The following is a 27,669-nucleotide window of genomic DNA, read 5'->3' on the forward strand; positions in this document are numbered from 1 at the left end:
ATAAATTTGCTTTTGTGTGGTTATTGTAACAATACTTTGTCTTGTAGCCAGTACTGCTGCTGAAGGAACACCACCTTCATGGGCCTTTGGTTTATAAAACACTTGCAGTGGACAGTATCTTAGGGGTTATCTACTACTGCAGTGAACCCCCCAACTTTAAGAGGCACTGAGACCCATCTTTGTCTGCAGTAAAAGAAAGCAGGATCAGAAAGTGCTGCCTCACACCCAAGGCTAGTGGTCTGAAGATACAAGTAGGAAATGTCAACTCTCATTTACTGCCTGTGCCAAGATGCTCTTTATAACTTTATACAGCCTGCCATATACCTGTTGACAGATGCTGCCATTAATTAACTTAGAGTGGGTATTGGTTGGGAAATTGAGCTTCTCAAACTTCCTATAATGGTTTTGGATATTTAGTAAGTTCTCCCTTCACTTTAAGATAAAAAAAAGGAAGACGAGGAGAGATTCTACTCAGTAACAATGGCGGCAGTCACAAAGACTCAAATACATTTGCATTTTTAATCTTGCCTTTTGGCACAATTCACATTTGTGTCATTGAGACCCTCTTCTGGAAAAAGAAAAAACATATAATTTCTAATGTAACCTAAGACAACAAAGTAAAAGAGATGACAAAACATTTTTTTCCCATTTAAGGGCCTCATAAAGAATATTCATTTATCCACCATATAACTTTTTTCCAAATCACTAAATCTGAGACTTTTAAAATGAATTATATTTTAAAATACACTTTTGATATTTCGACGTTAGAGACTCAGTTAATATTAATATCCATCTCTGGATTTCCTTAGATTAAGGTCTATGCATACTTCCTTTTGTCAGAGATTTGATGTGGGTATACACTTCAGAGATTTTACACACCATTAATCTTCTAATGACTGCTTTTGAAGGATAATTTTATTTTTTCCAGTGTATATTAAGTCATATTTTTAAAGAAGCCATTGGATTTTCAATGATTTTTGAGGTCGGATAATTTCTTTCCTTTCCAATGCCTTGAATCCTTTATAAATACAAAGTGAAGGTCATCAATTTCAGTACATAATTCCATCAGGTGAAGGGCTTCATACACTTCTCTACTTCCCCCTTTATTTTCTCCCCCTGTTTATTCATTCAAAGTTGGTTTTTCATAGTACAAATGCTTGTTCTTATCCTGGATATGAATATCATGCATTCTTTCACATTAGGCAAAGAACCATTCAAATATATGAAACCTTTTAAAGGCAGATGAAAAATAATTATGCTCATTTGAAGGGGCACTGAGGTACAAACACAGTTGTCCAAGAGAAGTAACTTCAGCAAATTAAAATGTAGAAGGTAAGAATGCATCAATATGCAAAGAAGCAACTTTCTATACTTTGTATTGGGAATTAGAAAGGGCAACATCTGATGTTTGATAGTCAAAAGGCCAAAAAGTAAAGGGAGGGATTTGTGAGAATTATCTAAGGTGCCTAGGCATATTTTACACCACAAATTCTCCAGTGATTCTCAAATATTAAGTACTTTCAGTGGTAGAGAAAAGTAAGTAATCATGTTTACTGGTGAGTCTGTGGGATATCATCTCAAATAGCACCTCATTAGTAGGAGTTCCTTTAGAATCTTGATTCTACCCAAATTCGTTAAAATTTGAATTTTGAAATTTTTATTCTAAATTTTAATTTGATATAAAATATTTTAAAATACTTACCACAGCTAAAATTGATATTGCACAAAGATATACTTATGGTTTCTCATACCCCCATATACTGCTCTGTTTCCAAGGGTATCCATACACATTTGCAAAGGATGCTTGCCTCCAGAAAACACTTGTCTGCTATTGAGACAGAAAAATAATGTCCTCTGAACATTTTTATCATTTTGAGTTCATGTCACCAGGTCAGTCTCATCTACATATTTTGCCTTCTATTTTCTAAATCAATCCTCCCTCCACACCCAATGCAAAATTTAAACCTATCACTCACACTAAGGTGTTGAATCTTTTCTTTTCATACTTACCTACATTGTAGAGTTCCCTTTTCATTTTCAATGTCCTATGCATTTCGCCTCTGCTTATCTAGCATCACTCTCCAGGCATTACATCATTCCTTAAATCTGTACAGACCCTATTCACAAACTTTGGGTTCTGTCAGATTTTTCTCATAATGTGACTCCACCATGGAGAAAAATAGGTTAGCTGAGAGGCAACAAAAAATTCCAACAAGAAGATACTAATGCCTCACCAGAGAGACATATGAATGCAAAAGAAATCCACAATGAAGTAGAGAAAGGGATGAGAAATGAAGTCAGATCTTTTAACACAGCTTGAGGAAAGTTATTTTTTTTCATGTGTGTATGTGGGTGCACACAGGCAGACATATGTGTGTATCTCTGAATGTTTTATCCAAAATGGTACGTTGTTGTGCCATATTCATAGCACATCAACACTATGAATTAGGAGAATCCTTTCTCATATGGCTCTGGCCATGACGAACCATGAGACCATAATAGGAGAATTCATATGCTGAGGTATTTGTGGTTTAGCTATAAAATAAGATGACTGAACTGGATGACTTTTAAAATTTCTTCTAGGCATGACAGAAAAATACACTAAAGCACAAATAAAGATAAGAAATAATGAAGTAAATAACCAAAAAACTTTCTTTACCTTTTCCTCCCACTCTAGATGTTCAAACTGACTTCTTTTGATATTCCTAAGAATAAAATTAGAAACATGGTATGCTGGGAGATGTGTTGTTATGTGTGTAGAAGAGAAGGGCTCTAATCAAATAGATATGCTGAATGTTTTTACCCAGGTCTAGGGTTTGCTCCTCATTGTGTGCATGGAGTGTGGTAATTTACAAAGCACTGTCATATGCATTATCTCATTTGAGGCCAGCAAAATAGACATAGTGACATTAATTTATATGACCAATAAGGACTAAAGATTAGAATGACCAAGTCATTGATTCAGAAGTACACAACTCTAAGCCAAAGGAGCTCTGCAAGACTAAGGCAGTTTGGATGGGGCCTCTGTTAATGCTGGCATCAAAATGTGCCATAGAATTCATTAGGAGTACTCTGATTTCTTGTCAAGACTATCCTAGCCTCTCCAGAGTATTTGTTAATAAGAATAAACCTGTTGCAGAGTATTTATAGCAGCATGGAGCATGGGCTTCTCCATTTCATCTTTCTCATAGACTTTTAGAGCTAAGCCAAAAATAGGACACATACAAATCTTTATTACTCTTTGTGAGGTAAACCTTCGTGTTTTTAATATTGTAGCAGGTGTTTTGATAATCTACAATTTGTTGCTGTTAGCAACTGTCAGGGAATGAATATGGAGAATGAAAGAATAACCCAATTTTTACAATAGAATACAAAAGGCTTAAAATAATCCCAGCTGGCAGTATTAGCAGTATAATACCATGGCACATATAATATACAAAGATGTATATCTAGAAACAACTATTGACAAAAATATCCATCTTTGTCCCAGATTTTATTAGAAATTGGAACTTAAAATGAGTTTTAGTCAGTAATGTTTCAAAAAATCAAATCAGATCAAATCAAATCAAAACTGGTCAAGAATTTTCTCTTAACAGGGGTACCGGGGTGGTTCCAGGGGCACCTGAGTTAAGCATCTGGCTCTTGATTTGGTCCCAGGTCATGATCTCAGGGTTCATGAAATCAAGCCCTGCATCGGGCTCCATGTGTTGACAATGCAGAGCCTGCTTGGGATTCTCTCTCTCCTTCTCTCTCTGCCCCTCCACTGCTCCTGTTGCCTTCTCTCTCATAATAAATACATAAAATTTAAAAATTAAAAGAATTTTTTTCAAATAATTTCTTCCAAAAGACAAAAAAGTTGGGAAAAAATGGTTGGAACTGATGATTTGACCATACTTACAAATCATAAAAGTTCTCTCAAATTTGGTCAAGATACTGATTTCTTTTTCTATATTCAGGATATGTTGATTTAAAAAGAATATAATATTTTCTAATTGCCAGTTTCTCTGAGAGCTAGGATTTAAAATTTGGAAAGCAATTTCACTGCTAGTTATGACCAACTAACCAGTATAAAATCAACTCTCTTACCAAATATGAAAGCTAGGTACTTTAAAAAAGAAAAGAAATGAATTTGATTAAAAGTACTATAAAGCTTCCTACACAATTAGGACTTGAGGGGTCAACATCTCAAAGAAAAGGAAAACACATGGAGGTGAGCACATTATTATATATCATTCATCCTCTTAAGAATTTGCTGTTTCAGAAGTAGAGAAAGGCAAAAGGCTGAAAATCAGAGCAAAGCTTTTGGCAGTCCACAATGCTGAAGACAAAAATTGGAGACAAAATTGGAGATTAAATTGGAACTCTAGTGTGCCAATGAGTAGTGCCCTTGGTAAACATCCAGGATTTCAATTGGAACCCCTAGAAAGCTATCCCTTAGCCAAAAAGCAAGCTAGAAATAGACACGCTAACACACACACACACACACACACACACACACACACACGTATACAGGAAAAACAACTTCAAATATATTTCATGCTAGGATAAATTGGGATTTTCTGTCTCTACTGTAATTACCTACACACACACACACACACACACACACACACACACAAATCTCCTCTCCAAGGAAGATACAATCATAGACAATCTCTATGGATTTCTACCTAAAATGTTCAATACTCAAAAGTTGCCAAAATTTTTTACATGCCAAAATTACAAAAAGAAATACAAAAAGATCCAAGAGAAAAACAGAAAATAGAAACAGATGCTTAAGTCATCCAGATAGACATTAAAAAGCATTAATATGTTTAAGAAAATAGAAGACATGATGGAGATCTAAACAGGGAACTAAAATAATCAAATGTAACTTTCAAGATTAAAAAAATATATAATAAAAAGGAAAAAAATCAGCAGATGAGTTAACAGCAAAAGGAGAGAGGACTAAATAACTGGAAAATATCTCATTTGAAAATATCTAGACTAAAGCACAAATACATAAAATCTAGAAAATAGAGTAAGAATATGGGAGACATAATGAAAATTACTGACATAAATGTAATTGAAGTCCCAGAAAGACAAATGATAATGGTGAGGAAATATTTGAAATATGTTAATATAATAAAAAGATTCTGAAGCTGCCATAAAATCCCACATCCCAGACTCAGAACATGCTGCAAACCTCTTGAAAGATAAATACAAACAAAGCAACACCTTGGCAAATCATGATAAAATTACTGACATAAAAAACAAGAGAAAAATCTTAGAAGCAGCCAGAGGGAAATGAGTACATATGCCTTTCAAATGAGAAATGATAAGATTACCATGGAATTTTCAATAGGAAATAATGGAAGCCAAGAGACAATAGAATGATGGGGGGGGGGGAACCCTCCAATCTAGAATTCCACACCCAGTAAGTATGCCACTCAAAGACGAACTACGAAATGTTCACTCAAAAAAACTGACAGAATTCATAAATAGTGGACTGCACTAAAATAACCATTATAATAATAAAAGAGATGTTTAGGTTGCAAAGAAAAGTGTTTCCCAGGTAGAACCCTAAAAAGGTAGAAAAGAATAAAGAGCAAGGACCAATACTTTAATACATATTGAGTCTATTACCTAATAGAAATAATTTTATTATGTTTTATATACACATGGAAATAAAAGCATGACAATAAGAAATAAATAAACATCAAAAACTAGAGAGACTAAGTGATAAACCATTGTATTAAATGTGGTAGGTATTCAAATGCGTATCATACTCTATTAAGTCAACATTAAATGTGGTAATATCCAAGGTAATCACTAAAATATATTGTAATGGATTTATAAGCCTCAGACTAATAATGGTGAAAAATTCAACAATAAATAATATTCCTGACATATTAAAAGAATGTAAGAAAATGAAGAAACAGGTAAATAGAATAGACTGGATGCTAGAGAAGATGTGGAGAAACGGGAACCTTCTTGCACTGTTGGTGTGAATGCAAACTGGTGCAGCTGCTCTGGAAAACAGTGTGAAGGTTCCTCAAAAAGTTAAAAATAGACCTACCCTATGACCCAGCATAGCACTGCTAGGAATTTACCCAAGGGATAGAGGAGTGCGGATGCATAGGGGCACTTGTACCCCAATGTTTACAGCAGCACTTTCAACAATAGCCAAATTATGGAAAGAGCCTAAATGTCCATCGACTGATGAATGGATAAAGAAATTGTGGTTTATATACACAATGGAATACTATGTGGCAATGAGAAAGAATGAAATATGGCCTTTTGTAGCAACGTGGATGGAACTGGAGAGTGTTATGCTAAGTGAAATAAGTCATACAGAGAAAGACAGATACCAGATACCATATGTTTTCACTCTTATGTGGATCCTGAGAAACTTAACAGAAGACCATGGGGGAGGGGAAGGAAAAGAAAATGTTAGAGAGGGAGGGAGGCAAACCACAAGAGATTCTTAAAAACTGAGAACTGAGGGTTGATGGGTGGTGGGAGGGAGGAGAAAGTGGGTGATGGGCATTGAGGAGGGCACCTGTTGGGAAGAGCACTGGGTGTTGTATGGAAACCAATTTGACAATAAATTTCATATTAAAAAAATTAAAATAAAAAAATAAAAATAAAAAAATAAAAAATAGAATAGATCAAATAGAAAACAAATGGTAAAACTGGTATACCATTAATTTCATTAAATGTAAATAGACTGGATATTCTAATTAAAAGGCAGAGATTGTCAGAGTGTAACTAAAGCAAAAATTAAATCAAAATAAAAATAAAGTCATGCTTACAAGATGCTCACCTTAATTATAAGGCTATAGACAAGTTAAAGGTATGAAAAATAGCCCCTACACAAACACTAAACTAGATAAAGCTGATGTAGTTATACTAATAGCAAACGAAGTAAATATTAGAGCAAAAAGCAAGATGTTATGATAAAAGGGAATGTCCACCAGTGAGATATAATCATTTCCTATTAGCCTATAAAGAAGGCAAAAACTGACATATCTAAAGTAGATACAGAAAAATTCATATTCATAATGGGAGATTTTTAACATAGCTGTCTCAGTAACTGACAAAAGTGGAGACATACATGAAAATCAATTTTTAAAAGAAAATTTGAACTACACTGTTAACAAATTTAATATAGTTGGGTGTGCATAAATTGTTTCATCTGGCTACTGAAAAAAATTTATTTTCAATCTTCATATGTCATTTGTTCTCAGATTATGGTGGGTTTAGCCTACAGATCTAGTAATTTATTTTTATGAAAAAAGATAACTAGACAATTCCTAAATATTTGAAAATTAAGTAAGAGCTTCTAAATAATCATGAGTAAAAGAATAAGTCACAATGGGGATTAGAAAATATTTATCAAATGCAAATTAAAACATAACACAACACAACTCATGCAATGCAGCTAAAGGGAAATGCTTGGGGTGTCATGATTACAGATAAATTTACAGCATAAAATCAAATGTATGCTTAATGGTCTACAATTAATAAGCTTGCAATTTGTACACTCAAGAAGTTAAAACAAACCAGCAAATTTAATCTAAATAAAATAGAATGAAATAATAGTTAAGAACAGAATTAATAATGTGGTGTATCACATTGATTGATTTGTGAATATTGAACCAGTTCTGCAGCCCAGGAATGAACTCCACTTGAACATGGTGAATAATTCTTTTAATGTACTGTTCAATTCGATTTTCTAGCATCTTGTTGAGAATTCTTGCATGCAAATTCAGGGATACTGGCCTGTAATTCTCCTTTTTAGTGGCTTCTTGGATAGAGAAGATGTGAAATACTCAGTGATGAAAAAGAATGAAATCTTGCCATTTACAACAATGTGAATGGAACTAGAGGGTATTATGCTAAGTGAAATAAGTCAGAGAAAGACAGATTTCATACGATTTCACTCATGTGGAATTTGAGAAACTCAACAGATGAACATAGGGAAGGGAAGGAAAAATAAGCTAAAACCAGAGAGGGAGGCAAACCATAAGAGACTCTTAAATACAGAGAACAAACTGAGGTTTTCTAGGCGGCGGGGACAGGGGGTTAAAAGGGGATGGCCATCAAGGATGGCATTTTCAGGATGAGCACTGGGTGTTTTATGTAAGTGATGAATCACTGGGTTCTACTCCTGAAGCCAAGACTATACTGTATGTTAACTAACTTGAATTTAAATTTAAAAAAAAAGGAATAGAATTAATAAAACACAAAAACAGAAAATAGAAAAAAAACTGAGCCAAAAGCGGCTTCTTAAAGAAAGGTGAATAAAATTTAATACATGTTAACAAAACTGTTCGAGAAAAAAAGGAAAAAGGAAAAAATTATCAATATCAGGAAAAAGGGAGGATATCACTATAGATGTGATGAAAAATTCCCAGAGATAACAGTCATGAATCTCCAAACACTGTTAAGTTAAAGAAGCCGGACTCAAAAAGCACATGCTAAATGGTATCATATATGAAGTTCTGAAACGAACAAAACTAATATATTGTGTTAGTAGTCAAAATAGCAGCCACCTGTAAGGTTCATTGTTTGGAAAGCCCTGGGAGTAGGATTTCCGGGGTACTGTTCTGCTCCTGTTCCAGGTAGTCTCTATGTCAGTGTATTCTGCTTGTGAAAATTCATTAAGTTGTATGTGATGTGTGCACTTTTCAATGTGTGTGTTATAGTTCAATGAAGTACCTATTTTAAAATAGAGATTGTGTTGTGAACTTAATAAAACTAATATAAAGTTTATGAAATAGACACATGTCATCTTCAAGATATGGGTCACTGATAAACCTGCTGAGTGTTCGTGCCAGGAATGTTTTACTCCTTCAGCTGTAGCGTTGCATGAGAAACACTAGATGATTTTCTGATCAACAGAAAAACAGTGTCTTAAAAAAGGAAAGCTAGGGACGGACAAAAAGAATGATAACATTTCCCAAAAGCTGGGGAAGAACACTTAATCTGTTAGATTGTCTCCTGGATTTTACAGTCTTGCAAATTTTATGAACAATAAACATGAACAAAGTCCTTTTAAAAAAAAATGGAGTGAAACTGTTTGTAATTAAATTGAAGCATGTATAGGAAAGAGGACGTGGGACCAGATAAACTAGAACTGTAATTCTTAGCATCTCCCTCCCACTTCCCAGGGTGACTTCCAACCCTGATTGGAAAGAATGTTCTCAAAACTTGCAGCTTGTTCCCTACCTGGAAAGAGTGTTCTCTACACATTTTTCCTATTCATTATCAAGAAGACTTCAAGGAAGATGGTAGTTGTATCATAAAGGAACAGCCCTCATGCTAGATATCCAAAAATATAGGGTTGTAATCTTATTACATACCCTGATCATACAGACTATAAGACCCAGGAAAAATTACTAATATCTGTAAGTTTCCATTCTTTTATTTATAAAATAGGCATAATGTTGCCTATGTTAAAGAGTTTTTGTGAAGCTCAATGTGGATGACGACGGTCAAGTTTGATGAGCTAAGAAATGTGTTGCCTTATATTTACTCGCAACAGTAGGAATATCTCAGGTTTATCAGTTTAGCAACCCCTTTAGATTATTCAAGGTAACAGATACTTAAACAGAAGCAGATACATACAACCACTTTGCCAGGGGAATACCTACAAAGTCTCAGCATTAAGACTTCTGCTTGTTGGGCACCTGCATGGCTCAGTCAGTTTAAGTGTCCGGCTTTGGCTCAGGTCATGATCTCATGGTTCATGGGTTCAAGCTCCACATCGGGCTCTGTGCTGACAGCTCAGAGCCTGGAGTCTGCTTCAGATTCTGTGTCTCCCTCTCCCTCTGCCCCATCCCCTACTTGCACTCTGTCTCGCTCTGTCTCTTTCTCTCTCACTCACTCTCTCAAAAATAAAACATTAAAAAAAAAAAAATAAACCCAACATACAAGTATCAAAAATTCCTTTTTGTGTTATATAGTTTCTCAACTGCAGTTTGAAATCCCATATCAGGATACGCAGTATATGGTTCATCCACATTTTCCCTCATGAAACAAGATGCTTGCCGCCAATATTGATATCACAGCCATGAAACCAGAATGTTTAATCAAATCACTTGTGTGTAATGCACTCTTTAAATGGAATCACCTTGGATACAGTACCAATAACCACAGAATAACCAACTCCCTGAAGCATAAAGGAATCCTCTTGGCTTATAATTATTTTCTTCACTAGGAAAATTACTATTTGCTGAGATTTTAACAAACGAATGTTTTTCCTGTTCCAAACTTTGTCATAGTTTTTGAGGCTCTGAAGTTTCATTAGCTCGTCACTAATTAGAAGCACCTCAGCCTGGCCTACTTTCAAAACCAGCACTTTTGATACAAATCCGATTGCTTTATTCCTATGTTTGATAAATTCAACTTCTTAAAATTGAGAACCTCATTTCTTTGGTGCTTTTCTTTCTCTTCCAAAGCGAACTTGCTGTTGCTGTCAATTCTAATTGGTTAATATCCAATGGTTTTATTTTTCTTGTCCATCCAATGCTGCCACCTAGATTACTTCCTATTTTTTTTTGTTTGATTTCCTTTCCTTTATTGCTCTCTTTAAATACATGCTGGTTGCTATTTAAGGGCATGAGATGCTGTTCTTTAAGAATATGTTCAATATTACTTAACAGAACTTAAAATGGAAGATTGAAATTCCTATGCACACCTTAACATTTGTTCGTGTCGCAGATCATGCTTGTGGAGATGATTGTGGCAGGTATATATTTGTGTGTGTGTGTGTGTGTGTGTGTGTGTGTGTGTGTTCATTTTGTTATACCTTTCTTTCTAGACTTGTCACTGTTTCTATATTTCCTCATTGAAGCTTTAATTCCTTTCAAATGGGTTTTAGCTTACTTGTTAGTACGACTGGGTCTTATGTGTTAAACCTGTAAAAAAAAAAAAAAAATTCTGTGCAGATGTCAACTCCAGAAAAGTTAATGAGGTTTGTTAAGATAAAGCAAATCAAGTTATCTGAAAGAACTGAGTTCTAGATGTACTGGGAGGCATTAAACTGACATTTACTAGAGACCTGAGCAGTCTTCTTTTTTTTTTTTATTTCCTGTCTTAGTATCCACACCAGTGCATCTAGGAGAATAGTAGCTTTTATCTGCCAAAGGACAGAGTGAAATAATTACAGGAGTGGGGGATGGGAAGCTGAGCCACCAATTTTTAAAAATATATATATTTGGAATTAAACATGCTTAGTTCTTTGTTTTTATGCTTCAGGTTGTGTCTGTATCACACAGCATTTTTCACGCTAATTTTCTTATTTACACACATGTACAACATACTTTTTCACTTGCAAACACACACACACAGTGAGAGAGGATTCTTAAATTCAATTGTTTCAAACTTAACAACAGACAAGATTGTTGGATTGTAAATCTTAAGAGGCAGAATAAATATAGTATACAGAAATAATTAGCCAACTGTTTTCAGGCTGTAATTAGTAAACAGCCAAAAGGAAGCATGGAACCAAAGTAAATCAGAAGGCACAGGGCTGAGGAAGAACTGAGGAGATGGGATTCTGGGGCAGGGGAATCGGGCAACAGACACTGAGAACAGACCATTGAGAGGATTGGCTCTGTTCCATAGATGGCGTTTTAATGTAAGCACAAACCCGTGCAAAGGAACCTGTCTCTGCCTTGATTTTTTAAGGCTCAGCCCATGTGGGCTTCTAAACAAGTGAGAAAAAGAATTTAAAGCTAAATGATATCTCCCAAATCATCTTGTCTGAGCTGCTGGTTGCATAGAAGTCCCTGTACATTCACAGACTCCTCTGAGTTGCTCAGCCAGTAGAAGGCAGAGGGAGGCCTTCTGTCTGGTGCCAGAGTCCACCCTCTTCCCATTAAGACCAGGGCATCACAGAGCCACTGTGCGTAGGGAGGGCTGGGCTGTACAGGGATCGTGGGAAATAATAGTGGCTAGAGGCAGTGCAGGTGAGATTGGGGTGTATTTCGTTGCATTCACTTTTTAAGAAAAAAATCAACGAGCCTACCTCAGAAGACATGACAGGCATCGTGTAGGGGGAGAAAACGAGGAAGAACAAACAGGATGAAGCCAGACAAGAACGATAACATTTCAGTTCATGTTAAACAACTGTGATGTCACAAAGTGCTGTGTTTCCTTTTTCAAAAAGTGAACAAATTGGAATATTTATGCTCTAAACTAATGAATGTAGGGAGATGGTGCTAAAGTAATCTCTTGCTACTGTCATGGGGCAAAAGAAAAACCCACACAGATATGAAAATTTTACCTTTAGGCTGATTTAGTGGCATAGACCTTGCAAAAAAGTGCTTAATATTGTACCATGAGTCTGTTTCACTTGACCACACAACAATAAAGCATCCGGAAAGTAAAATGAAAACAGTCATGGGAGCATTTGGATACCAGGGACATTTCTAATGATTAAAAATTGTGTTAGCTCAGCAGCAGTAGCAGAGGAAGAGGAAAACTTTGCTTATTAATTCCATATTCTCGAAACTTCAGCAGCTTTTATTACTTTCACAATTTTCCAAAATGCAAAGGCCTGGGGATGAAGAATATCAAAATTGACAAACATAAAATATTCCAAACCTTACAGGAAAACTTCAGCATTGCCACGCAGTCTGTGGTGGCTCACTCCAAAAAGAAAATCTAAGAGACTACAGACTACAGAATGAATGTGTCTGAGCTCTGCTGTTCTCTACAATGTGTTGACCTGGTGTCCCAAGCATCATATGGAAATGAAAAGTAGAGGCAGAGCAAAAGACACACTTCTGTGGGAGGTGGTTATCATGGGTGTGACAACACTGGCCCTGGCAGCCACTGGAGCACCCATGTTCCCCCATCTGGAACCTGTAAGCACGAACAGAGGAAAACCTTGTGGTTGACATTCTAGACCATCCGGGGGATAAATCTAGGAAGACACTGGGATATAATGCTGAAAACTATTATCATCTCAGATCCGCTGGGTCAATTCTAAAAATATACACCCTATATCAGTTAGACCTGAACTGCATTCAAATACTACTTCTGCCAAATACAAGTCTCTGGAAAAATTACTTCATTTCCTCTCATCCATGAACATGAAAATAATACCACCTATTTCCTATCACTGGGAGAAGTAAGAGATGTGGGATATAATGCTTCTAATCCTAGCAGATGCAGGAAAGATGTTTGATTACTTTCCCTGCTTTTTCCTTTAATTGGTCAGGCATGAAGCCAAGACAAATACTTCTGTCTTGTGTAGACTTGCCCAATTTCCTCATCCCTCCATTCAAGGCAGAACCCGGCCCCGGAGAGAAGGGAAACGGAAGATGCCATCTTCTCCGCACCAAGGCTGGCCTCAGCATGAAATTCTCTTCATGAAAACAGCTTCCATGTCATTTGCTGGCATAAGGATGAGGTAATTATTGAACAATGTAAGCCACAGAAATGATTAAGGTGCTTGTGGCATTTACTTATGCAGAGAGATTAATAGAGTTAAACAATTGTAAGTTGGCCAAATGGTAAGGAGGATAAAAAGCCATGAACAAATATTTAAAGGGCATAATGTAGTTAGGGCTAGGCAGAAATTATTTACATAAATTTAAAGAGATAAAATGAGGCATGTGAAGGAATAAAAAGACATCAAGCGATGAAATTCTGACTTTTTTAAAGATGTTTTCAAAAAGGAGAAAATCATTGGATTCTGAAGAAAATGAACAATTGCCCATCAGACATTCAAGAGTTTCCTGAGAAAAGACACTGTATTCACGTCGTAGTTACTGAACTCGGTGGTACATCTTGCCTTGGATAATCTAACAAGAGGAAATAATAGAACCCTATGAATTTACTCCCTGATTCTAATTGCCAGCACTTTGCACTTCTCCTATCTCAAAAGCTGTTTGTCATTCCAACAGGGGATTTTTTTAATCAAAAATGCAAATGTAACAAAGTAACCTTAACTTTGTCACCAGATCACATAACTGTGTATCTACATACAATAGGTAGATATGTAAGAGAACCCATTAACATTACTTAAAACTGAATATATCAGTGAAAGCATTTCATATACAGAAAATGAACTGTTAAATGGCTCTTCTTACATTTATAACTATTTCTTTCTGTATAATGCTTGAATATGAGTAATGTTTATCATTAAGCAAATTAACCAAATATTTTAATTTTCCAATCACTACTGGCTATGCTAGTAATTCAAGATTTTGGAAAACAGTGGTTACTTAATCACAAATCTATTATATTTGAATGCAAAGACAAAAAAGGAAAGACTAACTCTTAGATGATTCAAATTCTCTGTTTTATGAAGACAGGTCGCTCGGGCCCAATACAAATATATGTGACGAAAATAATGTTCTTCCCAAGTAAGGAAACATTAAGCATTGCCTTCTAATGAATGTACCTGAGTGTCAACTGAGTACTAATAGGGTTTGGCAGGGTGTCATGTTGTATGATCGCAATAGTTAACATGTTATCATAATTGTAAATACAGACCTATCATAACTGGGAAGAGATGATCAGCACAAATGGTTTTCATGGGGTAAATGATATGTTAAAAGTATTTTGATGCTGACTTTACCTAATTGTAGTAAAAACTACAAGTTTATTATGAAAAGTTGACTTTCAAGTGCTGTACAAATAGGATTAAGGGCTAAAAGATTAAACCCTTGGGTCTGACCACTTGTAGGTTGTTGGAGACCTTAAGAAGAACAGCTTATCGGTGGGAGCAAAAACCTGATTTAGAAAGGGCTCAAGAGAGAACAGGAGAAGAGAAATTGGAGATCTATTTTTCAAGGAGTTTTGCTGACAAAAGACAATTGATTTAATAGCTAGAGAAGAATGAATAATCATGAGGAGATTACTTTTTAAGATGGGATATGTCACAGCATATTTATATTTTGATGAGAATTATATTGTAAGATATGAAGATTATATGATGCAGAAGAGAGAGGGGCACTATTGCACTGGTGTCCCTGAGAAGGAGAAAGGATCTATCCCTCAATTTGACGAGGTCTTAATTTTAAATAGGAGTATTAAGAGCTCATCTCCAAGTTCAGGAAGAAAAAGGAGTAAATGGTTAGATACGCAGATAGGCAATAGTGAAGTGTGTGAAAATTTATTTTTCATTATTTCTATTTTCTCAGAGAAATATAGAAGTAAGAGGATAGTTGAGAGGGGTATGGGGGAGGAAGTACAAGAGACAGGGAAGAGAGAAGGTATGAAAATCATCTGGTTAAGTAGAAAGTGATTTTTTGTTAAATGTACCAAGGGCCCACTTGATGTAATTGACTACGAACTTAAAGTAGGAACAACCCATGTGTATGCATGTTTTCTCTTCAGCCAAAACCATCTGTGTATGTGCAGACACAAAGTAGGTTGACAGTTGGATTAACCAATTCGTTTCACCATGTAAGTAAGGTAAACAAGAAAATAAAAGCCATATAAGTCAATAAAATATCCAAATAACATATGACTAGATTTGTAAGTTTGTTTCAGAGATAAATATTCACCCATGTGCAATTTTTATAAAGCGAATAATACAATATACACACAAATTAGACTTGACTACCTTATGTTCTTCTGGCATCAGTATTAAGAACAAGATCTGAGAACTCATTAGAAAATACATATGAACCATTGTGTTAATTCAAAAGCAGCATACAACACACAGTATCTAGGTTTCTAACAGTCTGAAATTTTAATGATTAATTTGTGACTCTGTAACCTTAGTGGTTTGCTTTACTTTATCATGTACAATGAGGCCAATAAGGAATGTAACCAATAAACATCTCATTAGAAATGAGAAATGTCTAAAATATATAATCTAGGAAAATTAATAAAAAATTAATGAAAGACTTAACATGAAATTCATTATATGCTAATGAAAGCACTCCAAATTAATCCTTTTCAGAGTTTCAGGTCAATGTTATAATTCACCAAGGAGACAACATCAATGAGTGTCTCATCCAAACACTTGTTGGGAAATCAAAGCTACATCCCTATGTTAAAAACATCATGGCAAAATTGCCAAAACCCACAAATGTCTCCACTTCCAGGCAAGCTTTCTTACACCCTCAATTTTAAAAAGTTAATAATACACTATTCCTTGAATCCAATCAACAGATATATACATTGAATGTCTACTACATGCCTTAAAGTTAGGTGTCTTTCATTAATTATGAGTTCACAACATTATGAAGAATGGGAAGGGTAAAGTAGGGAGAGAATAGAGGATTTAGGGACAGGCAGATTTGTTTTTGAAATCTGTTTGTGTTTTTAAGTCTTTTGGCAAAATGCAAATTCCTTGAGCCTCAGTTTCCTTTGTGCTGCAAAATGGTGAAGTATCTCACCTAATTGAGACAAGAAATAAAGTATGTGACAATTGAGAACTGGGATTTGTTAGGAGCAGGGACTCTGGTGTCAGCCTGGCAACCTCCACTCTTTGAAGATATATGAACTTGGGCAATTTACTCAAACATTTTTTGTTTGTTTCAGATTCCTCATTTATAAAATGGATGGATAGATAGTATTAGTGTATCATCCATTAATAGGTAATTTAGGGTATCAATGGATAGATAATGTAATGTACCTACCATATAGATTTGTTGTAAGGATGAGATAGTACTCAGTGTGAGAGTGCCTGACACAGAGTGCCATACAGGCAGGTGATAAATGTATTAATAAATGTCCAGTCAATGATAACCATTGCTATGTGGGCAGTGATTTCAACAGTCACTCTATGTTACATGTATATCCTGAGAAATAATACAATTTTTCATTCATTCAATGAATTCTTGTGCAATGTTATTTATATGCCAGGCACTGGTAAGACACTGACTTTGAAGTGGCTATACCCCATCCTACATATGATCCTGTCATACCATAAGGGTCCCCATTAAACCTGATAGCCAGGAACTATGAGAGTGAAGGTTGAAACACACACAAAAATATTTCACACAATACAGCTTTATGAAAAGAGTCTTTTGTCTGAATGACAAAGTAATAACTATCATAAAATGTTTTTATAAGGTGTCTAGATTCCTACTACCACTCCCTACTGCTATCCTTCCAGTAAACACTAATTAGTAGCATAGCCACATAATCTGAGTTTCTTAAAATGAACATTGGAATCTTTATAGGTAAAATTTCTAAATTAGTTGTTTCTAGTTATGCTGACACACTGTGATTGACTTTAAATTGCATCAATCTTGCTAAAATTATCTTTTATATGTTTGAGTTTACCATTATGCTTTTGTTTTTGTGTTTTTCCACTTGAATGCTAGTGACAACATTTAAAACATCATATACAAATTTTTGTTATTGAAATACCATAGTCTGTTTTGGCTAAAGTTTCTCACTATTGGGGGAGAAATTAATACAAGATATACCTAGAAAGAAACCTAGATTCACAAAACTAAATAGATTAATCAGACTGAAAAATGTCATCTACCTTTTCCTTTGAATTCCTGCCATTATTTTGAAGCTAAGCAAATAAAATCTAAAAGACATCATTTTACACTGAAGAGAGGGGAGGAGAGGTTCATGTCTACCTGAAAACAATTTTCTTATGGTAACATTATATAGATTAAAATTATTATGAAAATAATAAAATTTGTGGGCTAAACGTAGAACTACACTAATAATTCTAGTAATTTGAAATGTAAAGTGAAACCGGTAATTAATAATGGTAACCTGGTGGGGAATTTAGGGGGACTGGTGCTCCTGAAATCTTTTATTACAAAATGTCAAAGGGTTTCTTCACTACTAAACAGTATTATTTTCTCAATACACGTAAACTCCATCTATGAATCTAACTCAACCCAAAGCAAATCATCTTACCTAAACTTACTCATATCTTACCTAAGCTACTATGCTATCTTACACTTCACTCACTGCATCATTTCTTAATTTATTGCACCACTATGGTATTGACCATTTTCAGACAATGTGCAAGGTTGAAATTACAACAATTAAGAGAAATGCATAAGCAAGCAAGGTCAAGTTTTTAAAAATTCTCAAACATTGTTTTGTTTATCAATTCAGCAATATTCCCATAAGATCTCTCATTTAGGAAATGTAGAGAAAACTCTACATTTGACAAAATATCCTTGTTAAAAAATTAGACGTCTCAATTTAGAAAAAAAAACTATGATTTTGTCTTACCTTAATGCAGCTAACAAATAATAAAATTCTGATTGTCAACAAGTTAGCAACAGGTATTATCAAAAGACAAGTAGGAAGATTCTCATGCACATGGCCTTAGAAAACTAAAAAAATACACTTCCCAAAGAAAAGAAGGATGATACGTAGGGGGGGAAATATTCTTTTGTTTTATTTTCACCTAAACAGCCGATGTAAGCAGATGGTCTGTACTTTCACGGGGTAATGGCTCTGAAGCAGTAGCACAAAGAACAATGGTCTTTTGATTGATTACTCTTTGCTATTGATTATTTCCTGAGAAGGTGGTCACACCTTCCCTTACATAACATTTGGTAAGAAGACCACTTTTATAACTGATGGGTTTCACTATCCCACTAGAGCAAAGCAGGTTTGTTGATGTAGGTGTACAAATATTTCTGCTTTTTACATTACAAAATAACTTGAAAACAAATTTTAAGTAGCTCCTTTTCACTTCTTCTTTCTTAAGACATCCTGTAATTTATTTTAGGTAAAATGTGTTAGTAAGAAACCCACACAACTACTGATTAAACCATACATGACACATGATACCATGGCTCCTATGACGGTAGCCAAAAAAAAAGTAGATTTCAAGAAACAATTATATTAGCCACACTAAAAAAATTTGAAAGTGTATTGCCTTACAAGAATAAAGTTTCTTGTTTTGGTTTAAAAATTAAAAACAAAAATATAGAACTTTTAGGATAAAGTGTTCATTATATATCATTGCTTGTAGTTTCTATTTGAATTTTCACTTTCAATAAAAAAAGTTAAGATTCTAAACAAAACTATTTACAAATTATTGGTTTCCTTGTGTCCTCTTCTTTCTTTAGCTAAATTAATAGATATCATAAATGTCTATTTTCATAAATTAGTTAAGCCTTAAAGTGAGGTTGGTCATATTCTTGGATTTTTGAGAATAACTCACAAATATGTAATCACCCTAGTCCCTTAAAAAAGGAGATAAGTTGTGTGTGTGTGTGTATACGTGTATATACATATGTACATGTGTACATATATATAATATATATATATATATTTTATATATATATATAGAGAGAGAGAGAGAGAGAGAAGAGAGGGAGAGAGAAAGTGAAATATATACTTGAAAATATATACTTTTAAAATGGTCTATTTAGAGCACTGTGGTTCAGTGACATTCTTTTATCTTTGGATCTGGTACCTTCCTTCACTTCAATTCAAGGGCAATGCCAAGTACCTAGGACATGGCAGACACTCAATCAAGATTTGAGAGTCTATGAAAGTGCAGAAAACACAGACTTTGCTCTGAATGACAATCAATCACATCTTGGGATGTGGCACAATTAATTATTTTCAGGCATAAACAATGGCAGTGAGGTATAAAATGCCACAAGAGGAGTATTCTTACTTCACCACAATGAGGGAAGACTTCTTAGAGGTGATGGCATTTTCTCTAAGCTTTAAGAAATGGAGACAATTTCAACAAGTGAAAATAGAAGACAGACGATTCTATACACAGAGTAAAGCACAAACAAAAGAACAGGGATTTGAAAGCATGTGGCTAATTTTGGGAACTTTGAAAGGTGTTTGGAGTCTATGGAGGTAAGGAAGGTAGAGAGATAAATTTGGAAAGGTGGGGTACTCAGGGTTCCCACACAATCACCAAAGCCATCTTGTAAATTCCTGTCCTTTACAAGAGGACAAAATGGTACAACAGGCACTCAATTGGTACAAAAATGACCCTTCCATGGTGAGGGGGGGTGGGCGGGGGGGGGGGGGGGGAGATGATCAGAGTGGGGGATAGAGCTAAAATAAAAACTCATAAGTAAATATAAGCCATATCATTATATTAAATAAATTCCTAATTTAAAAAGCATGAAAAGGGAAAAAAGGCCCTACATTTAAGATATATATGTCTATTACTCTTCTCAAAACACAAAATGTGGAGCAATTTTTTATTCTGTTTGCCAACATGTCAAACGTATTTGAATTTACCTGTCGAAATGTAAACTTCAGCCAAAATGGCCTACAATACAAGATGACAGTGTACTTAGTGTCTATACCTCCTCTGCTTCTCTCGAAGCCTCAACTCAGTGGCTTCCATTGTTCTTCTCATATGTCAGCTCTCAACCTGGAGTTCTCAGTGTGGCCCACCCTGCATACTTGATCTAATCAAGTTTCTCTCCACCTCCCTTGCCCCTGAAGCCTCCACCTCAGCCCTCTTTGTTCTTTATAGGACATTCAGTTTCCTAATTTCTTATTAATTTGTTCCTTTCCATATGCAATGACTTTCTACCCCATATTTGTAACCTCCATGATGGAAGGGACTTCATTTGTTCTACTCATTGCTCTATACAGAACACCTAGAACAGAACCTGACATATTAAGAAGATTCAATAACTCTTTGTCAGATCAATGACATTTCAGTATGAAGATAAATGAAATTGTTGTACCTAAAAGTGGCATCTTTAAATGAACAAATCAGATTTTTAAAATTTCCTGAGGGTAATTCTTACTCAAAGAGTGAGTTTGGAGGTAAAGGTAACTTTGCTTAAAAATATTTTCTTAAAGATCATTTAATTAAATAATGAAACAAATATATATATATATATATATATATATATATATACACACACATACACATATATAGTTATGGTTATATGTAATATAAAATCATATAATTATATATCAATATATAATTTATATAATATAAAGTTTTAATATTGATTTTGCTTAAATTAGTAATAACAAATTAATGTTTGGTGTTCTAGGAATATATCTATATTTTTCTTCACAAGAGAATATATTTCTTTATATATGAGAAATATAAAGAGAATAAAAGGAAAGGTCTTGATCACATTTCTTTTTAGCCTATCTTCTGTTCCATTTTCCCATGGAAAATAAGAGAGCAAAAGTGACCTCAAATATGTTTTTCTTACAGATCATTGATGCACGCATATCATTTTGAACTCATGAATACCAAGAGAGCAGTCAGGGTTGAAATGGTATAACAGACCATTAGGAAACTCAGATATCTTCCCATACCTGGAAAAAAAGTATATCCCCATCTTATAATACAGAAGCGTAAAGCACACCCTCCTTCATTACTATGACAAAACATGTATTGTCCATATTTATAAAATTATCTGCTGGTTGTATATTTAAAGAAGACACAGTAAGTTTTAATCATTGTTTATATCAGAGTAATCTTATTTAGAAGAGAATAGGTTTATTTACTTCAAGTAGATGGCATATTTGGAGCTCTACCTGGTGAAAACTGTGTTCTAAAACATAATCTGATTTAAAAAGGGGGGGAAAGCAAACACTCTAAGTCATGATAATGTGACCCTTCATGGATCAACAATGTTTAGAACAACTGAGTTGCTCTTACAATACAAAGGTTTGTTGGATAAGGCTCTAGGCTAAAGTGGAAAATTAAAACCCATTTTTCTTAATAGCTTTTACACTCATTTGAAAATATGGTCCCCAAATACTTCATTAAGTCATATTATATTTATGCAATTAGGTATTATATCTGTATAATTTTATCTCCCTTAGAACTGCCATTCTAATTTTCCTCCAATGTTTGCCTTTTAAGTTTGATTCTAAGAGCAAATAATCTCCAATTTCCAATGTCATGATAAGCTCTTGTCCTTTAAAACCATATAGCTATGGCCTTAAAAAAAAAAAAAAAAAGAAAGAAAAACAAACAAGCATTAAAACTTTTGGTCATAAATTTGCAAATGTGTAGAACACACACACTCACATGGATACACATGTAAAACATATGCTTCTGTCCCCTGTGTTTGGAACAACAGGGTATTTAAAACAAATACAGCTGGGCACCAAGAATATAACGTGCTGGGCAAACATATACTCCTATTAATGTAAATATATTCTTCGATGTTTCCTGCCAAGCCCCCTTAGTTATGAAAAGCAAGCAAGCCCCATTTCTCCCACAGAACACCCCACATAGTCTCAAAACAATCGCCCTTAGCAACTGGATGTGGAAGCAAGCAGAGATGAACAAAAGCCGCGGGGCTCCGGCTCCTAAGTTGCCTTCTCAGACCCTGACATTTTACAGCAGCAAAAGCAGGTCATGCTGGGCACTAGTTGTTTCTCGAGAAAAAAAAAAAAAAAAAAAAAAAAAAAAAAAAAAAAAAAAAAAAAGATGTATAGTAAGGCAACTATTCTAGTCATCTGTATGTAGTAACTGCTTGTTTTGCCTCATGTAATTCGTGAGTCCTTGAATTTAAACTGAAACATGTTAGGGATGTGTGTACCTCGCCAACCCCCCTCCCCAATTCGGGCTCATTCTTCCTCACGCTGCGCCCCTCTCCGCATCCCAAGATGTGACCTCAGGCTTCAGCGCGCTCAGTGCTGCCCGCTTAGCAGCGTTTGGGTAAATCTCAATTGAACCAGCCCTTAGTTCACACACACCCTCTACTCACTTCTCAGACACCGGCCCCTGCGGAGGGCGCGGTAGAGATCGCCACATTTCGCCAAGGTCTGGGACCCTAGGATGTTTCCAGGAGAGCTGGGAGGCCAAGTGAGGCCAGACACACAAATTCATGACCCCTCGGATCAGACTGGAAGCAGCCAGCGAGACCCCGAGGTGCTGCAGAGATCTTTCCCTAGCATTCTAGACTCAGACGCTATATCCCCGGGGGAAGCCAAGCCCCCCAGAGTAGAAAGATTTTCCCTGGAAGCCAGCCCACATGAGACTCGGGGAGCAAGAGGAAGCCGGCGAAGAGCGGGCCAACTTGCCGGCTCCTGGCGGGGTTTTCCGTGGCTACAGGTTGCCTGAGAGAAGGTTCCCAGCTCCCACGGGCAGGCGGAAGGCGCTCGGAGCGCTCGGAAGGGGACTTAGGGGGTGTGGGGCACTGAGAGACGGAGGGAGGGAGGGAAGGGGGAGCCCGAAGAGGCCCCAGGCAGGTGGGGAGATGGGAGAGATCCGAGGGCGCACCTCCCAACAGTGACCCACACAGACCTTGGCGCCGCAACCTGCGCTTCTTGAGGCCGAAGATGCGCACTTTGGAGAAGATATCCACCAGGTTGCCGTTGCAGAGCCCGCGGTTCTTGCTGGGGCTGCTCCGCCTCCTGCTGGCAGACGGCCGGTCCCAGTGCTGCTCCCGCGCCTGCCGCTTCTGGCGGATCAAGCCGCTGGCGATGGCCGCGGCCATGGTGGCCCCGGGAATGGGTCCGGGGAGGGAGGGGACCGAGGGAAGGGGAGCTGGGGACACGGGAGAGGGAAAGGGCGGCGCAGACGGCGGCTCGCCCTGGACGAGGCGGGGGGAAGAGGCCCGAGGGGCTGGGGAGAGGGGTAGGGGCGCTCAGTCCCGACTCGGACCCATCGCCCTCTCCGCGGAGCGCCGGGCCGGGCGCGCAGGTGCTCCCGGGACGCGGCGGGGCGAGCCCCGGGAGCCGAGGTCGTGTCGGCCGCCTCCCGGCCGCGTCGGAGCCGGGAGTGGGGCCGGGGCTGCGGGCACCGCCTCTCACCGCGCGCCGCCGGAGCCCTCTCGGGGGCCGCCACTGCCACTCGCACTGCCTTCTTGCCTCGCCCCCCTCCCGGGCTGGAGGTAGATCCTGCTACCTTCTTCCAGGGCACGGGATGGAGGGCAGGTCCCGGCCGGGTCTCGGCGCGTGCGTCCGTCTAGGGCAGGCTAGGCAGGACTCAGCGCCTGGCTTGCGCTGCCCCCCGGCCGGTGCCGCCGGTGCCGCCGCCGCCGCCCGCTCTCGGGCTCTGCCGGTGATTGTCAAGTGCTTTGGAAATCAGCATCTGGGGAGAGCAATCTTCTCCCCGGAGATCTCTAATCAAAGCGCTTCGTTCCCACCCCACTACACCTCCCTCCCGTTCCCCTCCTATGTCTTTCTTCAGAAAGAAAAAAAAATATATATATATATAGTAATTATTTAAAATAATAATAATAATAATAATAATAATAATAATAATAGAAAGCTAAAATGGATTCCAGGGGGTGGGGTGCTAAGAGGCTGAGCCAGAGCAGGTGGGGTTGAAGGAATATCGGTGCGCTTTTTCTTAGATGAAACTCGCAGGTTTCCGAGGCTTCCGCGGCTTGGCCAGGGCTTCTGAATCTTAACGTGTCTCCTGGTCCCCAGAAACTCTGGGCTGCGGTTGGAGGGCGAGGTGGTTTCCGCCCTCCCTGCTAATCCCTTCAGCGCCGAAACCCCTCCACCCCAGGAAGGAGGGGGAGGAAGCAGGGAGGAGAGTGTGTCCCGAGGAGGGAGGCGCCTCCACTCCTTATCCAGTCTACCCAAACTTGCTGGACTCTCCCTCTTGCTGTCATTTTGAGACCATAACACCGAGCAAAAAGGAGGGGGGTGGGGAAGGTGAGAAGCTATGCTAAGGTTGTACGTATGGAAAGACCCCTTTCCCAAATTTGCTCTCCAGCACTCAGATATGCCAGCCAGCCGCTGTCGCTGCTACAAAGCAGCAGCTGGAGAGGATAATTGCCCGATAGCACACTGAAGAAGTCACCGCAGAAATATTAAGGGTGGGGGACGGTGCCACAGTATTCCAGGGACAACAAAAAGCAGCCAGACTGAGGAACACTCCAATTTGAGCTGTTGTCTTTGGCGTCCCCGGGTAGAGAAGCTCTGTCAGGGAGCGAAGCCATATGAACTGTGTCTGAAATTCAAATACAACAGCTGCTGCCTCCTCCCCTTGACTTCCTGTCTGTGTCCTGGCAGTGTTCTGTCTTGGATAACTGAAAATACAAAGGTCCAAGAGGAAGGGAGCAAGTGGAGGGCACCCTAGGAAGGAAGGTTGAGAGAGAAACACTTCATGCTTGGATGAATACAGATCTGTGGTTTCTAGGATACACTCGGAGTGACAGAGCCAAGTGTAGAATTTGCTCCTGTGGTTTAGTACCTTTTCCTCTTCCCTTTAAGCTGTTTGGCTTTGTCATTACAGGAAGGTAAAGAAAAGAAATGCAAAAACTAGACTTCTCTCAATCCAGTGTTAGGAAGGATGGAAGAAAGAAGATTCATCTGGTAATCAAGAGACTTTTAACAATCACTTCGGTGGTGACTGTTTAGAGCTGGAGAGAGGAGAGGCACACTCTGGAAGCAGTCCTAGGAACAGTTCTGGACCAACACACACGTTCTCTTTGTCTCAGGAATAGGCAGTTAAGTCCCACAAAGACTTGCAACCAGGCAAGTGGGAGAAGCTCATCCGAGGGTTGATTACAGACTAGACACCTTCTGCTCTATAGAACTTATCCACAACCTCTCCATGTAAGCAATTAGTTCTCATCTGTTACTCATTGCATTTATTCCACATTAACTAGTAAGTTTCTTTGGTGGAAGAAAATTTAAAGGAAGTGTGTAGATTTGGGTCCAATGCAATTATCATTGGCTTTAGGATGATGTATATTATATTTAACATTTAAGAACGTACTCTGTAAGCTCATTTTCAAAACCTTGCTGTGTTATATCTACAAAACAACCACAATTATTAAAAGGAATAAGCAGAAGTAATTTTGCCAGAAATTTGTAAACCGTAATAACCCATGAGATAGTAAAAGTAAAGAGGTGTTTTAACTATTTTGCTCTGTCTCTACCACTTTGTTTTCCGTTTTAGTGTCTGCGTTCTTATATTTTCACTAAGTGTGTATTTATGTTGTTTTGCCATGTTCCTGCTAAAAAAGGAAGGGTCATTCTGCAAAGAATGGCTATTTAAGTGTGTCTTTTTAAAAATTCACTGAAATAAATACCAATGAACATAAAGAGTAGGTACTCCTGCCTTACATTATTGAAGAAAGGTCATTTGGACATTTCAGACTTTATAGATTGGAATTTCCAAATGACTTTACAATTAAACATATTTATCTAAAGCAAGTGGTGAGTTTTTCAAAGAAGCAAAACGTTAAGTACAGTGACCTCTTACATCTAGTACAACATAATCTAGTTTGCCTTGAAAGGTTTTTTTACCCTATGACATATGTGTCTGCTATATTAATTTGGACAGATTAAGATTAAGCTTATTCTTATTATATCTGTGTTAATGATTTCCTTTCCAGGCATTTTCTTATAGTGCAGTCTTTTCCCCAGCTCTTTGGATTGGGTAATTAATTGGGAGGTCGGTTTTTTGGCTCCTTCAGACCCCTCCTTTCACTGTTCAGTACCCTCCGGATAAGGCTGCGATTCAGCACCGAGGACAGAGATCCTGACCGGCCTTGGGGTAGCTCTCTTAGCAAAAGCAAGTTCCCCTGAGTGAGGAGCGCTGGCTGGCTAGGAGAGTCTCTGATACTCTCCTCTCTTAAAAGCAGCTTTCCACCTTTTTTTTTTTTTTTTTTCAAGGTGGAAAGGAAATTAATCCTCACAGCTTCCACTAACATTAATAACACTCCTCGTAGCATCAAGCCTTTCAGCTCTTTGATAACGAGAAATACTCTTTCTTTCCTGATGCTTTCCGCCCTGGCACAGCGTGGGGGACCGCAGGGTCCTCAGACTCAGGGCGTCTATGCAGACTGTGAATTTCACAAGCCGTGTGTGTGTGTGTGTGTGTGTGTGTGTGTGTGTGTGTGTGTGTGGTTTCCTGTTTTAAGGGAGCTTGGTGTGGAGGCAACATTGGGATAATCAAGGTCCTTTAGCTTAATCCCTGTGTTTTTCTTTTACCTCCCCAAAACGCTGTTTAGTTGTTTACAGATCAAGGAGGTAAGGGAAAGAAAACGCAAGAGAGCCATCTGCTGTTTTAAGCTGTGATAAAAATGTGTGCAAAGCTAGGGTGAAAACCCTTTCTGGGAGGGTGAATACAAATTCATATCTTGCTCTAATTCAGGAAATGATTTCTCATTCATGAGAACCACCCCCCCCCCCCGAAGTTATTAATTTCACCTTTGACTTTGTAAAAACAAACAAAAGTACCTTCTAGATAGAGTGGCTTCTGACCAGGCTGTCAGGAATCTAAACTCTGATTTCACGGTCTTGGTTCATTTCCTAACTCTGCTACTTCCCGGCTGTATAATGACCTCTAGTATGTTGCCTTAGTCTCTCTCAGCCTCAGTTTCTTCATCTCGAAAATTGAAATGATAATAGAATCTCCTTTTAAACTCTTGTGAGCTCAAAGTTAGTAAATGAATGTAAAGATCCTAGTACAGTGTCTGACACTGTTAAGGTGCTCAAAAATGATAGCTCTTTTTATCATTATTATTTTCCAGATCACTCATTCCTATCTTGTAAATTATTTTCCAATTTCCATGCTTTTTTCAATATAAAATTATATGTATTTTCGATTGTATTTCTTCATGTCCTAAATGGGTTCATAATAAGATTTAAAGTATTCAGTGTATGTATATATATATATATATATATACACACTGTATATATACATATATATACATACACTGTATACATATATATATATATATACACACTGTGTATGTATATATATATATATATATATATATATATATATATATATATAAGTTTTGGAGAGAGAAGTGTGAGTTCAAATCTTAGTGTGTAATTGACTAAATTTGTGAGCTTGGC

The 27,669-nt window shown here is 37.4% G+C and overlaps 1 protein-coding gene across 3 annotated transcripts in view; it reads right to left on the reverse strand.

The window, feature by feature from the left end:
* The window catches only part of FGF14 (fibroblast growth factor 14), a 623,517-nt gene that overhangs the window by 154,196 nt on the left and 441,652 nt on the right, over positions 1-27,669 (reverse strand). The window contains exon 1 of one of the 3 annotated variants that reach the window (XM_023252979.2): positions 23,147-23,376. The exons of the other annotated variants lie outside the window; for them this stretch is intronic. Coding sequence (XP_023108747.1) covers positions 23,147-23,339 — 193 coding nt within the window. The 5' untranslated portion in view covers positions 23,340-23,376. Of the gene's footprint in view, positions 1-23,146; positions 23,377-27,669 lie in introns of those variants that run through there. 3 annotated transcript variants of the gene reach the window in all.

The sequence above is a fragment of the Felis catus genome, chromosome A1 (assembly GCF_018350175.1).
Source record: "Felis catus isolate Fca126 chromosome A1, F.catus_Fca126_mat1.0, whole genome shotgun sequence".
In the NCBI taxonomy this organism is placed as follows: domain Eukaryota; kingdom Metazoa; phylum Chordata; class Mammalia; order Carnivora; family Felidae; genus Felis; species Felis catus.